Source organism: Mirounga leonina, unplaced genomic scaffold (genome assembly GCF_011800145.1).
Source record: "Mirounga leonina isolate KUSES-001 unplaced genomic scaffold, KU_Mleo_1.0 Mir_115, whole genome shotgun sequence".
Taxonomy (NCBI): domain Eukaryota; kingdom Metazoa; phylum Chordata; class Mammalia; order Carnivora; family Phocidae; genus Mirounga; species Mirounga leonina.
In genome coordinates this window covers 77,989,582-78,004,539 of record NW_023270268.1, presented here as the reverse complement: position 1 = coordinate 78,004,539, position 14,958 = coordinate 77,989,582, and the positions used below count along the sequence as shown (strand labels likewise).

The 14,958-nt window shown below is 42.9% G+C and overlaps 1 protein-coding gene across 2 annotated transcripts in view; it reads right to left on the bottom strand.

Annotated features, from left to right (window-relative positions):
- LPP (LIM domain containing preferred translocation partner in lipoma) overlaps positions 1-14,958 on the bottom strand; it is a 667,656-nt gene that overhangs the window by 441,770 nt on the left and 210,928 nt on the right. For both annotated transcript variants that reach the window (XM_034999808.1, XM_034999809.1), the window contains exon 4: positions 5,671-5,878. In XM_034999808.1, coding sequence (XP_034855699.1) covers positions 5,671-5,863 — 193 coding nt within the window. In that variant the 5' untranslated portion in view covers positions 5,864-5,878. The remainder of the gene's footprint in view (positions 1-5,670; positions 5,879-14,958) is intronic.

Genomic DNA, 14,958 nt, shown 5'->3' with positions numbered 1-14,958 from the left:
TTAGAGGAAGCTGTCTATCCCAATCTCTAATAAATAGAACCCTTTAACACCAGTAAGAAGCCTAGACGTGAAAAGTAGAGGTCGGCTTTATTATTTTACTAGCTATATGGTTACTGAATAAGTTATTTCACTTCTGGTAGTTTACCACTCAGCAAAATGGCAATAATATCCGTTCTACCTAACTCATAGAGCTACAGCAAGAATCGCCTTTGGAGAATGAAATGACGGCGAATATGGAAGTGTAGGATAAACCATAAAGGGCTGTACAAATACAAAGGGATTCTACTGCAAGAGTTCCCTTGAATTCATACCCTAGACAATCGATTTTTCAAAAATCTTACATAAAAAATGTTTTCTAAAGGAACTTCAGAAATTGGAGAAAGTAAATTTCAGGCCACAAGGCAACCCCAAATTTACAAACGTGGAAACATTACAAATGATTCTGTATGATAATCTATTATAATTACCACATTTCATTCAACAAGAGTATTAAAAGAGAAGAAAAGCTTGCACGTGTGTGTGTGTGTGTGTGTGTGTGTCTGTGTCTGTGTATGTCTATTTCCAATTCCCAGAGTTGTAATGACAGGAACATTTCAGAACCATCTCAAGAAAATAATGTATCAGTAAAGTAGGAAAGCTCACTTACTTTGGTATCTACCAAGAACAAAAAAGAAAGATCTATACCCTGTTCTGCCATCCAAGTCTAAGGCTTTGTGTTTTTGGTTTGGTTTTGATTTTGCAAATCTGGAGAAGATGGAAGTCCCACATTATAGGATACAGAACATTACTGGCTAGTACTTTAAAGACCAGAAAAAAAAAATGCATTATCTTGTTGTCCTCATCAGCCAAAAATAGAAGATGATGAGACAAAATCATACATACATAGCAACCACACAATCAAAAAAAAAAAAAAAAAAGATACAGGCATTTAACAGTATAAACTTTGTTAGAAGGCAAAACAATAAAAAATATATATGGCTCATAAGCTTATTATACTAAACACGAGAAGACATTTAGAAATGCAGGGTCAGGGCGCCTGGGTGGCTCAGTTGGTTAAGCGACTACCTTCAGCTCAGGTCATGATCCTGGAGTCCCGGGATCGAGTCCCACATCGGGCTCCCTGCTCAGCAGGGGGTCTGCTTCTCCCTCTGCCCTCTTCCCTCTCGTGCTCTCTGTCTCTCATTCTCTCTCTCTCAAATAAATAAATAAAATCTTTAAAAAAAAAAAAAAAAGAAATGCAGGGTCACTCAAAGAGGACTAAGGAGATGCCAGTTGTTAAAGAAGATCCTTGGAAAGTCTGAGAACAATGGTAGCAAAATACGGGGATCTGAAGGCCTAAAGAGCAACTAACTGGGAAAAACAACAACGCTCTTTAGAGAAAGGTTATTAGCAGAATACTTTTTAAAAGGAATTTATGACAATTGGGCTCTCAGCTGACTCAGTCCGCAGAGCCTGTGACTCTTGATCTCGGGGTTGTGAGCTCAAGCCCCACATTGGGTGTAGAGATTACTTACTTAAATAAATAATTTTTTAAAAAAAGAAAAAAAACTCATGACATATGGGATCCCATAAATATAAGTTGATGTGCAGAACATGTGGGTACTTAGCCACTCTCAGTCAGAATTTAAAAATGAGAAAGCAAAGCCCAGACATTGCAGACATAACACCAAGGTAAGAAATGGAATTGAAAACTTCCAGGCGGCAGTGGTTCCATAACTCCTGGCCTAAAAACCTCAAGGAATGGGGATAGGAGGGTAAAAGTAATTGAAACACAAACCTAACACCTAACAGGTAGCTGTGAAGCCGGGATCTGAATAAGCGGGTTTATATTGCTACGGCCTAAGCATTACCCCAAACATTACAGAGCACCTACTATGTGGCAGGTATCCTGCTGGGTGTCACTGGGAGTAAAGGCATGAGTCAGGCAGTCCCTGCCTCCAAAAGCTCCAAGTCCACTGAAGGAGACAGGCTCATTTATAAGGAAGTCTGTTGGAAGGCACACTGGATAAGAATTCTATGAGGTGGATGAAGAGGTTATGGCATAGTGAGGAAGAGTCCTCACTAGAATATGGTCCTAGGTCCTATATAACTCTGGACTCAGACAGAGGGGACCTGAGCTCAGCCCTGAGCAGGCCATGCATATCTGAGCAAATAACTTCTACCCTCTGCCCTGCACTTCTCACTTTTACACCAGAAAAAGACAGACTGTATGCTTTCTATTAATTCTAACTTGCTGCCTTTGCAGTTAAGCTTTTTAGACGTCAGGCTCTGAACTAAGCTATGAATGAAAAGACTCTAGGGTGAGAAACTGAGGGAGAATATGTACTAAAGGCAAAGAACAGGTGAGCTGGGCCACAAGATCCCGGCATCTTCAATTCACCCTGCACATAAAAACTGTGTTACCTACTATCTGGGGATTTCACTAATGGTGCAGAGCATTCTAAATGGACCCCCCTCAAAAAAAAACGAAAGAAAGAAAGAAAGAAGAAAAGGAAAAGGAAAATGGATATGAACTTTAAAAATGTATAAAAATGTAAACAAAAAAATAACATAAATCATAAAAATATTCAGAGTAACAGAGAATGCACTAACATTTAAATTAAATAGAAAGTAAAGCAAATCTCACACTTCCAACAAATATCATGTCATAATACAGAGCAGATGAAGAGATGGAGCTTCATTTAAAAACAAAGTCTGAATATCCATGAACCTTTCCCCATATTTATCTTTAAAATGTATATATGCAAGGGAAATTTCTTCTTTCACGTATTCAAAAAAGGTTATATTAAAAAAAGAGAGCGAGATTGGCAGAATCGCAAGAAAGAATCAAGACTTCAGAAATTAAATGAGACCGAGTCGCTTCAAATGAGGATGCCATATTCCAAACTGTTTATTGCGAGAGAAGAATTACTGAGCAGAGCACTCACCCATCCAGCCATCCGCCATCCATCCAAATATATACATACAGAAGAACATACAGACATACATTTGACCATACACAATCATTCCTACTAAAAACACAGTAGCATACTAGGAGCCAAGAGGAACATAAGGACGAGTGAGAAACCATGTCTTGTTGCTTAAATGGGGAAACAAAGCTTACGTTCTTACAAGGAAGTATCACCATCACATGGGGCCTGGGTGCCAGAAATGCCAGGAAGAGAAGAGCAAGCAGGAGAGCACCTGGGCGAGGACAACAGACTTGCTTCAGAAACGTAGGGGAGCCACAAAACCATAGAGAAGGTCACCTCTCATCTCTAAACTCCCATTTCCCATTTTCCGTGTGAAAATAGCCACTTACCTCATAGGGTTGTATGAGAAGTCCATAAAATGGTTACGAAGAAGCAGAGCACTTGGCATAGACCACATGTTGAACAGAGATACAACAAGAGCAGGAGGAGTGACAAAAAACAGAAATGTATGTGAGGGTCACAGAACACGACGCATGTGGAAACCCAGGGAAGGGAATGAGAACTTCTGATCCAGGCCGTGGCTGGCCATTTTGGAGAGGGCGACACCAGTAGGATTTTGACAGGTGACCAAAGCGATGAGGGTGGGATGCTGAGAAAGAGCAAATGGTTGTGAGCTGCAGAGTTTTGAAGAGGACACCAGTGTCCCCAGAGAACTACACAGGCAGTAAGCGAGCCTCACGGAGGGCAGTGAAGAGAGCAGGGCGTCTTGAGAGCAAGAGTCACTCAAGGGGCCAAGCCACTGCGACTCATCACACTCAGAATGTAGGGGCCTGAAGGGGGATCGCGGCCTGCTCCTCCTCCCTCACATATGCCACGTATCGCCTCCTTAATACAGGACCTGCCCCCACCCCCTCCAGCGGTAGGGGTTGTCACACCGATGAAGGCTTCCTCACACGCTTGCTTCCCACTCCAGGAGGGAGCCTATCTTTTTCCTTTCATATTAGAGGGAAGTCCATTTCAGCTCTCCCCAAAAATTAGGGGACAAAATAACATAGCCCCCAGTGAGCAAATAAGGGAACATGCTGAGAAAACAAATAAGGAAGCCATCAGACGGCCCTTCCTGTCCCGGAGAGGAGGGATTCTCTTCCAAATCCTAGCCCCAGGCCTGCAACCAGTAAAGCACCACCACTAAAGAACAAAGTAAACCAGTTCCTCTAAGTCTTGGATTGACTGTGGAGATGCAGTCTCCTTCAAGGCCTGTAAAACTCAGACACTGCCATGGAGATTAGTAGAGCACCAAGAGTGTCACTTCCTGTTTTTCCAGAGTAGCTCTTGCCCTCTCTGGAAAAAGGATACCCAAAGACCCATGGCCCCAGCTCAGGCGTACACGCTGATGCCTGACTTCCCTACCACCTGCCTAAGCGTCCAGCCCCCTCACACAAGCTGGATATCTGGAAGAAGTTACTCAATTCTAATGACAATACCAACAGATGAGTGAAGTGTTTGCTGGGGGCAGGGAGAGGACTAGGAGGAAAAGAGAAAGACCGAAATATACCACAGAGTGTGGAACAGTCTCACAAAAACTTGCTGGAAGAAACACACTCATGTCACCCAAGAAGCAATAAGAAACATCCTGGCAAGGGTAATGTAAGGTCATTTTTTTTGAAGTGCAGGTGGGGGAGGGAGAGAACAGAGAAAGGGGGCACTGAATCTCCTTTCACTGTCTCTTTGCTCTCAGCTCCCAGAAGTTTACCATTCCTCTGTTGTCAGTTATAAGTCATTGTTTCATGGATTTGGCTGAGCTGCTGACATTGATTGGTAAAAATATGGAAGCTTTTCAACCCAATAGTATGGCACTCTCCATGCTGCCTGTGAGGTTCAATGTGGGAATGTGTAGGTACATACACACCCGAGATGCTGAGCTCACGTGGCTCATCCAACTCCCGCTTGATGAAAACTGAATGTACTGCTATTACAACCCCTAGAACTAGGCTTGGCTCTCATTTGCCTGTGACCTTCAGCAAATGCAGATCTCACAGAGCTCTCTAGACAACTTTCTCCTATAGCAGCCTAGGGGAGTCTTAACAATTCCAGTTTTAGGGGCGCCTGGGTGGCTCAGTTGGTTAAGCGACTGCCTTCGGCTCAGGTCATGATCCTGGAGTCCCGGGATCGAGTCCCGCATCGGGCTCCCTGCTCGGCAGGGAGCCTGCTTCTCCCTCTGACCCTCCCCCCTCTCATGTGCTCTCTGTCTCTCTCATTCTCTCTGTCTCAAATAAATAAATAAAATCTTTAAAAAAAAAAAAAAAAAAATTCCAGTTTTAACAATTCCAGGTGCCTCACGAGGTTCCCTTCATATGGGTTTCCCATCAGACCACTTCTTGGCAGCATGTGGGGACACGTGTCCAATGGCAAGAGAGAAGGGCAATTGGGTGGCAGACACATCTCTACAAGACAATGGGATGGGGTGGAAGATAACACAGTAGAAGGAGACCAAGGTTCTAGTTTTGGCTCTAGCCCTAACTCACTATATAACCACAGCCATATAACCCCTAAGAGGTCTCACTCTCTTTATCCCTAAAAAAAAGTCGGCTTTGATAGTTTCTAGATGTGTTTTTAACCTTTGGCAGTCTATTAACTATGATAAGCACACTGAATTCTTAAGCTACCTTTTTCTGACACAACATTGTGTAGATAGATCACCTTTATTAGATTGAACTCTCCCACTCTGCGCACCCAACTCTAAAATCCCCCCACTTACCTTCACCTCCAGGTTGCTTGTATGGGTTGTACTTGGGCTTTGGAGCAACTACTGGTGCAAACTTCTTGGGTGGTTGTTGTGTGGACACTGAAATGCTGGGGGTCCCAAAGGAATGGGTGGTCTCCATCCGCGCAGGCACATGGCCAAGGGGCTCACCAGTGCTTTTGGGTGGCAGCCAAGATGGGTGAGACATTGTTGGAATCTGTAACTAAAGAGAAATGAACACAGCTGGTTTACAGAAGCACGAAAATGGAGGCAACCTACCTCACTTCAACATTATTTCCCCTTAATCCATACTTGATGAAATCTTGACAGAGCTCTCTGAGAAGAAGGAAAAAGAGAGAAAAGGCGAATGAGGGGAGGAGGAGGAGGAGGAGGAGGAGGAGGAGGAAAAACTCACCTTCACTGGAGGAGGAGAAAATGGCACATTCCCCTCAACCAATCTTGAACACCTCTTCTGACAGCTACCTGTTTAGTGTCTAACGCTCTTCAGGAAATAGATAGGATGAGAAATGGTCCCTAACCTGAGGAAGTTTCTATAGTAGGAGAATCTGATAGTAGCCAGGTTGGAAAAAAAGCTTCAGTTTTATTAATAACCTATTCAAATGAATACCACATAAATTAAACCATGATTAAGTTACCTAAATGAGGTGATATTGCCTAAGTGAGATGAAAATAAATAAAAGTATTTCTGGGGTGCAGAAAAAGGTAAGATTACTTCTGGCTGGAAGCAGAACGAAGCCCTCATTAATGAGGTGTCCCTCAGACTGGGCCCTGAGTGCTGAGCAGAGGTTGGCCGGAACCATGTCAGCATGGGCAAAAAAGTGCAGAGCACTCATGTTTGGTGTGACTGCAGGGGTCGAGGGAAAAGTAGCTAGTAGGCAACTAAAACGTGGGATGGAACCAAAGCCCAGAGAGGGAAACCTGAATTTATTGGCTCAACATCAAGGAAGCACAAAAAGTATTCTCTCGAAACAAGGGCATAACCAACGCACGTCAGGAAACTTTAAAATGACCCTTCTTGTAGGAGCAGTTATGCTCCCCACCAAGGGGCACTTGTAAACTGGAAGGAGGGGAACACTGTGTGCCACAAAGCCTGGGACCCTACTAGCACTTAGTAGCGAAGGGCTAGCAATATTCAAACCCAAAGTTCGGCCACGCTTGACAAGCATGAGGAGCCGAGCTGAGTGAGTCTCACAGGGACCCATCTGTGAAAAACGTAACTGGGAGCCGGCAAAGCCGCCCAGCCAAAGTGCTGTTCTGATCGGATTACCGCTGTTCTGATCGGTGAGGAAAGAAAAATGATGTCTCGCCTGTCAGGGTGAGCCAGTCACCCCTCCAGGCAGCCTGCAGGCTGGGGCTGAGCCTCCCCGACTGCTGGCTGAGGAGGAGGGCTCTCCAAGCCTGATTGCAACAGCTCTCCAGCACAGGGAGGCCCGGAAGGCACCCCGCGCCGGCTCCCAGCCCCAAATCCACCCCGTAATTCATTAATTGAACTGAATTAATTGAGAGGGCTACATGATTACCTCCAGATGTCTATAAAGACAAAGAACACTGGAAATGCAAGGAAAAATAAAGGCCTCAGCATGCGGCAGGGCCAAGGAGAGACGGGGTCACAGAGAGGGACGGGGTAGCGTGGGGGCAAAGGCGGCCTCAGAGGGAGTGCCGTGACCTTGAACAGCCCCCTCCCCACATCAGGACCTTGGGGACCTCAACTCCCTCAAAATTAAGATAAAGTCCTGTCCCCCCTAACTCGCAAGTCTTAGGACAACCGATGAGATAATGCCATTGAAGGGTCTTATACGCTCTAAAGTGCTATGCAAAGTAAGAGAAAGAAAATTGTCGGAGGTGCAGTTTTCGCAGTAAAAGAGGATGACGCGGATCAAAGAGGAAGGCTCCCAACTAGGAATCTCGGGAGGCTTCGGTTACTACAGCCAGAGTGACAGGCTTTCTTTCGCTGGCCTCGCTCGGTTGCAGGGCCCTGCTCTTCCTCTCCCTTCCTTGTCCTGTCTGCACAGGCACTGTGAGTTCCTTGAAAGGCCAAGGACCAGATTTTACATATTCCTAAAACCCCACCATGGAGGCCCAGCACAAAACCAATAGAGAAAAACAACCATGAATCTGGTTTACTCATGGCTCTTCACTCTGACTGTGCATTCACAATCATTTGACAAGATTTAAGGGGAAAAAAAAAAAAAGCCCATCTCTTAGGACTGAGAAACACTAAACTTGGTCTTGTATATGTATTTTTTTTTTAATTGCGCTTCAGTCTTCTACTGAAAGGGGTTGAAAGTGTCTGTTCTGCTTTCAACATGACTAAAGTGAGCAGAGGTCCAGGACCACGTAGGACAGAATAAAGACTTGAAAACTTTAATGCAGTCTGCACATGTGTAATATAAATTTTATGTGTACATTTTAAACAGGTTAATATTATCACCCTTGCAACTTTTCTATAAACCTAAAGTTATTCCAAAATAGAAACTTAAAAAAATGGGTTAATATAGGATGCAGTGATTTCTAAAGCAAAGAGGCACATTTCCAGATCAATCCCACATTGCCAATTGACTGTAGAATCCTGGCTTTTTCAGATATGCCATAGATATAAAAGAACAGGCAACTTCTGGGAAAGTATAAAAAATGAAAACTTACGCATCAATATGCAACTAATTGACTCCATCATCTTTACAGTTATCCCCAATACCTCATATTATTACCCTGATACTGCCCTCCCCATGGAGACACCTCCAGGTCCACCTCCTGAGAGTGCCAGGCTCTGGCCATCTTACCTGTTTGAAGATGACTTCAAAGGCAGCCCCTCCTCCCATTCTCCTGTATGTCCACAGTGAGCCAGTGACACCATTCACAGGATTTGTAATGAATGGTTCTGACCCCACACTCCTGCTCATGCTGTACCCACCATCTACACTGTCATTTTGGTCCCTTCACTTTCCACCAAGCCCGAGTGTTTTGTTTTTGTTTTTTTATCTTGACCCAGCCTGAATGTCTCCGATGCTGTGAATATTTCCCTAACTCACAACACCCCACCCCAAAAAAAGAGTAGCTTAATTCCAGGTTCTTCTAGTACTTGTATCATACTTACAACAAGCCACACGGACTGACCCAGTAAGCTGGCAGCTTCTGGCCAGTCTCACTAAATGAGCACGATGCCTGGGTAGGAAGCTTCCAGAAAGCTATGTTATGGATAAACGAGTAAATGGATGAAAGTTGATCTCTTTGGTTACTCATCCCTCTTTAGGATCTCTGTATCTCCCTTCTTAGCCTCCACTGATATGGTCATCTCTTTTTCTCTCCCTTAATTTAGCAATGTAATGAATCCTGTTGATAGAGTTCCAGATACTGAACCGTCTCTGCATTCCTAGAAAAATTCCTACTCAGTCACAGTTGTAGTGTTTGATATATTGATAAATTAAATATGCTATTTTATAGGGAATTTTTGTACACAGAATCATGAGTAAGATCATTCTATAGTGTTTCTCTCCTTTTGTTACTTATCATCATTAGGTTTCATATGAGGGTTCTACATCCTTTTCTACTGTTTGGATTTGTTTAATAATGATGAGGTTGGAATTATCTGATCTTTAAAAGTTTATCAAAACTTACTGTAAAGTCATTTGGATGTGACACTTTCTTCAATAATAGATCTTAATCATATTTCCAGTAACTTCTATGATAGTTACAGCCATTTTATGCTTCTTTTGAGGTCATTTTCATATTCTGCTGGAAATTCATCCATTTCTTCTAGGTTTGATCTCTCTCCGTTTCGATCTAGCTACCTCTCAATTAAAAATGATGTCTCATCTACTACGCATCATTTAGATCCTGAGCATCACTTCCCACTAGTCCTTAAAGACATAATTCATGTTTTCTATCATCCGGTTCAAGTCATATACCCTCTCACTACATTTCCACAGCACCTGGAGTACTGTACTCATCACAAGTCCCTGTCTCTCTGCTTGCCTGTATCCCAAACTAAACTCTTGGATCCTTAAGAGCAGAAGTAATTATCACTCTCAAATCCCAGGGCCTAATACATGATAGACACTCAATAAAAATGTCTGTTAACTTAATGAATGAATAACTGTATTTGCCTGGCATTAGAGCTCCAGATGAATCAGATTCTCATCCTGTACTGAGATGAATCAGATTCTCATCCTGTTCTCAAGAAGCTTAAGGCCTACCTGCAGAAGAGATATTTATATATGTGAAAAGAGAAAAAGAGCAGTACACAGCATACCAAAAGAACTGACATGTGTGTGATGGGAGCTAGCATAGGAAGGGGTGGCCCTTGACAAGGACTTTGAAAGCTGGGTGGTTCTGAAGATAGATGGAACAACAAAGATAATGCCTGGAAATACTGTAAGCTCAAGGAAGAAGCAAGGTCCTTCCATGGAACAGGCAGCAGACCAGTTGTATTAAAATGAGGAACTCAAGGAGAATATTTGGGGAAAAGGTTCAGAAGATAAACTGAGCTTGCTTTTTAAAGGCTTTATACAGAGAAATAAGAAGCTAGAACTTTAATCTCTGAACAGTCATCTAACAAGAGTAAAAACTCTATGTATGAAACATGAACCAGTTCAGGATGGATCCAAGGAAGGTGATAAACACAATAGTACAGACATAGAGTCTCCCTGTCCCCAGTTCTAGTCTCAACTAAAGCCAGTGTGACCTTTAACAAGAGAGGATACTCATTTGCAAAATGAATGTCTGTAAAGTCCCAATCAGCTCTAATAGTCTATACTGTTTTCCTTCTCTGAAACCTGAATTACAGCCCTTTATTTTGATAAATGGGTCTGAGGAAACCTCACAAGTTTAGTGAACAGATGAACTAGCACATGTCAGTTGGGGTTTCTCAGCTTCTCCAAGAGCGACCAACATAAACACAAAGATAAGCAGTGGTGAGAGCTAGTTGTGCTGGACCAAAACTCACCCTGCTCTTACTTCCTCTGGTTCTAGGTCAGTTTCACTGTAAGTTTACAATCATTGCGAAAGCAAGAAGTGAAAGGGAAAATCTCCACAGAGGCTATGAAAATACGCAAACACCATCACAAGAGAGGCAAACGAGAAATGGCCCTGGTCTAAGCGAAGGGAGGCTGAGACCTGGGCTCCCTAGACACTGGACTTTCAGGAACTTTTGCCACATGCAAAGCAATGAAGAAGCATCTAAAAAGCCTTACTTATTACCCTCTCTCTATTGCTCTCTGTCGTCTCTTCCTAGCTGTTCAACGGGCACAAAAAAGCCATTGACAATAAACAGCAAGTGTTTACTGAGGACTTACTATAAGCCAAGCAATTTTCTAACAGTCTTCACTATTATGTGTGGTAGAGTTATCATTCTCCACATTCAGCAGGTCAAGAAAGTAAAACTATAAGAATTAAATAACTTGCTTATATATATATATACACACACACACATACACACACACACACACAGACAAATAGCAAAACTAAAGTCTTCAACCCCAAATCCATGGTCTTCATCATGGAACTACCTTCCTGTTTGGAGGGGGAAAAAAAATCATAATCCAAAGGAAGTCACACTTAGAAACAGTAGATTTTGCTCTTATCTCCATTCCTAGCTCCTGGATATTACTTGCCATAATGTCTTCTCTACTCTGTTCCACCAAACAATAACCATCATGAACCACAGCATCACATACTGATGAAGCCAACAGTCTCACCAAACTAATCAAAGCACAAACAGCCAAAAAAAGCCAGATGATTACCAAGACCCTTCCTCTGCAGATGAGAAAACAGGATGACAGGTAAAGTGAGATTTAATACTAAAAAAAAGCCACTCAGCCTCTCTAAAGATACCATGTGAATGACAAGTCATTGTCAGCCACAAAAATAGAACTAACTAGTGTTTGCTCAAGTTCTTCTTCTTTCTTAAAATCAATATTGTACACTTCTTTAAACATTTACATAGATCATCAAAATTTAAAAACAACCAACCAATCATTCCATGGCATCATCTAACACTAAGTACTATAAGTTTAAAGTAGCAGTTTTCAAGACTGTCTGTACACTAGACTCATCTGGGGATCTTTATGTGTATGTTCTGATTGAAGGGTTGAAAATAATTGACTTAGAGCATTTATACTAATCTTTAAATCATGGTACATTAGTCCCTAAATCTCCTTTGGCAATTAACCCAAAGCCTGGCTCTTGGTCAATGTTTGCTAATAAATGAATGATACCGGGGAAGAAACAAGTTTTAACATACTATTTTAGTGGTAGACAATTTGAGAGACTGAGGTGCTAAGTGACTTAAAGATCAGAAGTAGCTGATGGCCAACTCAAGTTCAGGATTCATGTCCCTTAGCAACATTTTCTTTCTTTAAACAAGCAATAGGGACACCTGGGTGGCTCAGTCGGTTAAGCATCTGCCTTCTGCTCAGGTCATGACTTCAGGGTCCTGGGATCGAGCCCCGTGTCAGGCTCCCTGCTAGCGGGGATTCTGCTTCTCCCTCTCCCTCTGCCCTTCCCCCTGCTCCTGCTTGCTCTCTCACACACTTCTCTCTCAAATAAATAACTAATAGTAAAATAAAATAAGCAGTAAAGATTTAAATAATACTTTTCCTATAACTTTGGAGGTGTTTCACTATCTTTTCCCTTTACCTAAAAGTCAGTACCTTCCTACAATTTCAAAACTGCTTTCTTAAATAGGACAATGTGCTTCCCTCTCGGGGCTACAGCTAATCACCCTTTCTACAGCTCAGTATTCAGCTAGAGGATACCTGACCTTCTGAATTAGACCCAGCTTTCAGGTAGAGCTCTGCCATAAGCTCGCAGGGCACCCTTCCCTCTCTCTCTGAAAACAAGGTGACTGGATTAGATGAGGACTAACGACAACCCTACTCACAAACTCTTCTGATTCCATGGAAGATCCCGACTGTAGAACAGGCCCCAAACGAGCAAAATCATGGAAATTCCAGATCATCTACAATTCTCCTCTAGCTCATCAGTAAGAAAGCAAAGCCCTCTTTTTTAATTCTTCTTCTTTGTTGGTCACCCACTTCCCTGACTCCTCAGTCCTCACCATTGCGGGAGAGAAGCTTAGATTGATCTGAGATTACCAAGGTATCAATCAGGATTTCTTATGCACAAGTAAATAAGTACTTTGGGCAAACCTCTTCCAAGTGATGTAGGTAAGTCCCTAGCAGTGTAATTACGAAGCAGATACACTGTGGCATATGATGGAAGCGTAGGAAGACAATGTTAAAGAATAAGGCAGGCTGCAAATTACACAAATTGTTCGCTGAACAGCAAATGTAATCACTCTTCCTCTGAAGCATCAGGTCAGATGAGAGCCGGAAGGGCAAAACGGGATCTGCCATGGGCTGAAAATGTCAATGTATTCACTCAACTTCTCTCTCCAGGCAACTTTGGCCCAGCCCTGGCTAAGCGGCCCACTCTCTGCATGGATAGCTGGCATGACTTGGAAGGGGTGACTACAGAACAAGTCTGCGGAAATGCCAAACCTTTATATAGGCTATCGGAGACACAGCTGGAAATACTGGAAAAAGCTCTGGACTTAAATGCAGAGGACTCGGGTGTAATTTCGAGCTCAGCCACTAACTGACTTGGTGATAACTTTAGTCTGTTGACCTCCTTGAGCCTCAGTGTCTCTCCCTATCCGTAAGATCAGATACCTGCTGCCATTCCTTCCGCCTCTCATGTTCCACGATTCCTCCAACAAGTCTGCAAGTTGAGTGAGCTGAGCTTTCTTACAAAACTGTCTCGACTCCCCTGAGTCCCACTGACTAGGGAGTGTAAAGTGAAAGGAGGCAGGACAGGAATCCACACATAAAATACCAAGCTGCGTTGCAGAGAGTTAGTATGAATACCAATTAATGCTAAAGGCACAACCCGTATTGCTGGCAACACTGTGGGTGACAAGAACCACCGCACCGCATCGTTGATCCCAGGTAAACTAAGAAGCAGCAGGGAGGGAAGCATCAGTCCAGACAAGTAAACATGTCCTTCTGACAAAAACGTGAGGCAGAACAGAGATACAGGTCGACACTGAGCTTTCATCTCAGCTTGAGAACGTCACACAGAAAGGGGACAACCAACCACGAGAGCGAAACAATAGCATTGGAAGACCAGGACATTCGGAGAAGGTCAAAAAGAGAAGAGAACCAAACCAATTACTGACTAACTGGTCTTTATCTGCCACAACTCCCATCAGTCACAGGAAAACAGGGGTGACAACAGCCAGGACAATGCCCAAGAGGTCATAGAGTCTAGTTGTGAGAAATCGTAGGGACTGATTCGTTCCTCCTAATTTGAAAATTCAAAACCCAGGATTTAGAGAAGCTGGAGCAACTCTTCCAAGGTCACACAGCCCCTAACACGTATCAGAGGATGCATTCAAGCCCAGTTGTTCTGCTTCCAAAAAGCGTTTGCAATAGAAAAGTTTCAGCAAGAAAGCCTGTAAGTCTATTGATTATTGGATGATAACGAGAAAGAGTGGGTAAAAGGTATGGAAATGGACAGAGGAGTCAAGAATCTCTCTTCCAAGAGTCAGTGGAAAATCATGCCATGGAAAACCAGCACCAGTCATGTGACCCCAATCTTGCGCTCCAGGCCACATTCCATAGCAATGGTTCTACTGGGCTAAATGACCAAGAAAATATTTACCCTCTCTGGACCTCAGTTTCTCCAGCTCTACAATAGTAAGCTTTAAGAAGATAATCTCCAAAATTCCACCTCATGACATCATTTTATGTTCTATAATGGTACAGCAAGTCTGTGAAATGTACCAGGCTCACAAAAAATGTGTTCCTAAGGAGGTTTCTTCTAAGTCTCTGATACTAACAAACTGTCTTTCTTTCCAAGGCTAAGAGAAAGGGGCAAACAACACCTTGAGACTTGGAGCTCAGAAATCTACCAAAAGCGGAAATCTGAATTTACAAAGATGAGATTCTGAGTACCTGGTTCATAAAGGTTTTAAAATCCTAATTTATGACTTTCTTGCCCCTCCACTAGGATAAAACAGTGAGTATGGAAAAGTCACAGATGCAATCTCTAATGAGGCCTAGCAATCTCTCCAGTGGTACCTGAAATCTTCTCATTCCAAACCCGCCACTAAGTGAGTAGGTCCACAAGTTAACTGCTGTTCACTTGTCTGCATTCTCCTGACAGCTTGTTCCAACTTGTAATAAAATATGTAAACACTATGTTTGTAGTTATGTGTTTACAAGTCTCTTGTGCCCATTAGACAGGTCATAGAATTTTATTAGCACTTTGAGGGATGTTTAATTG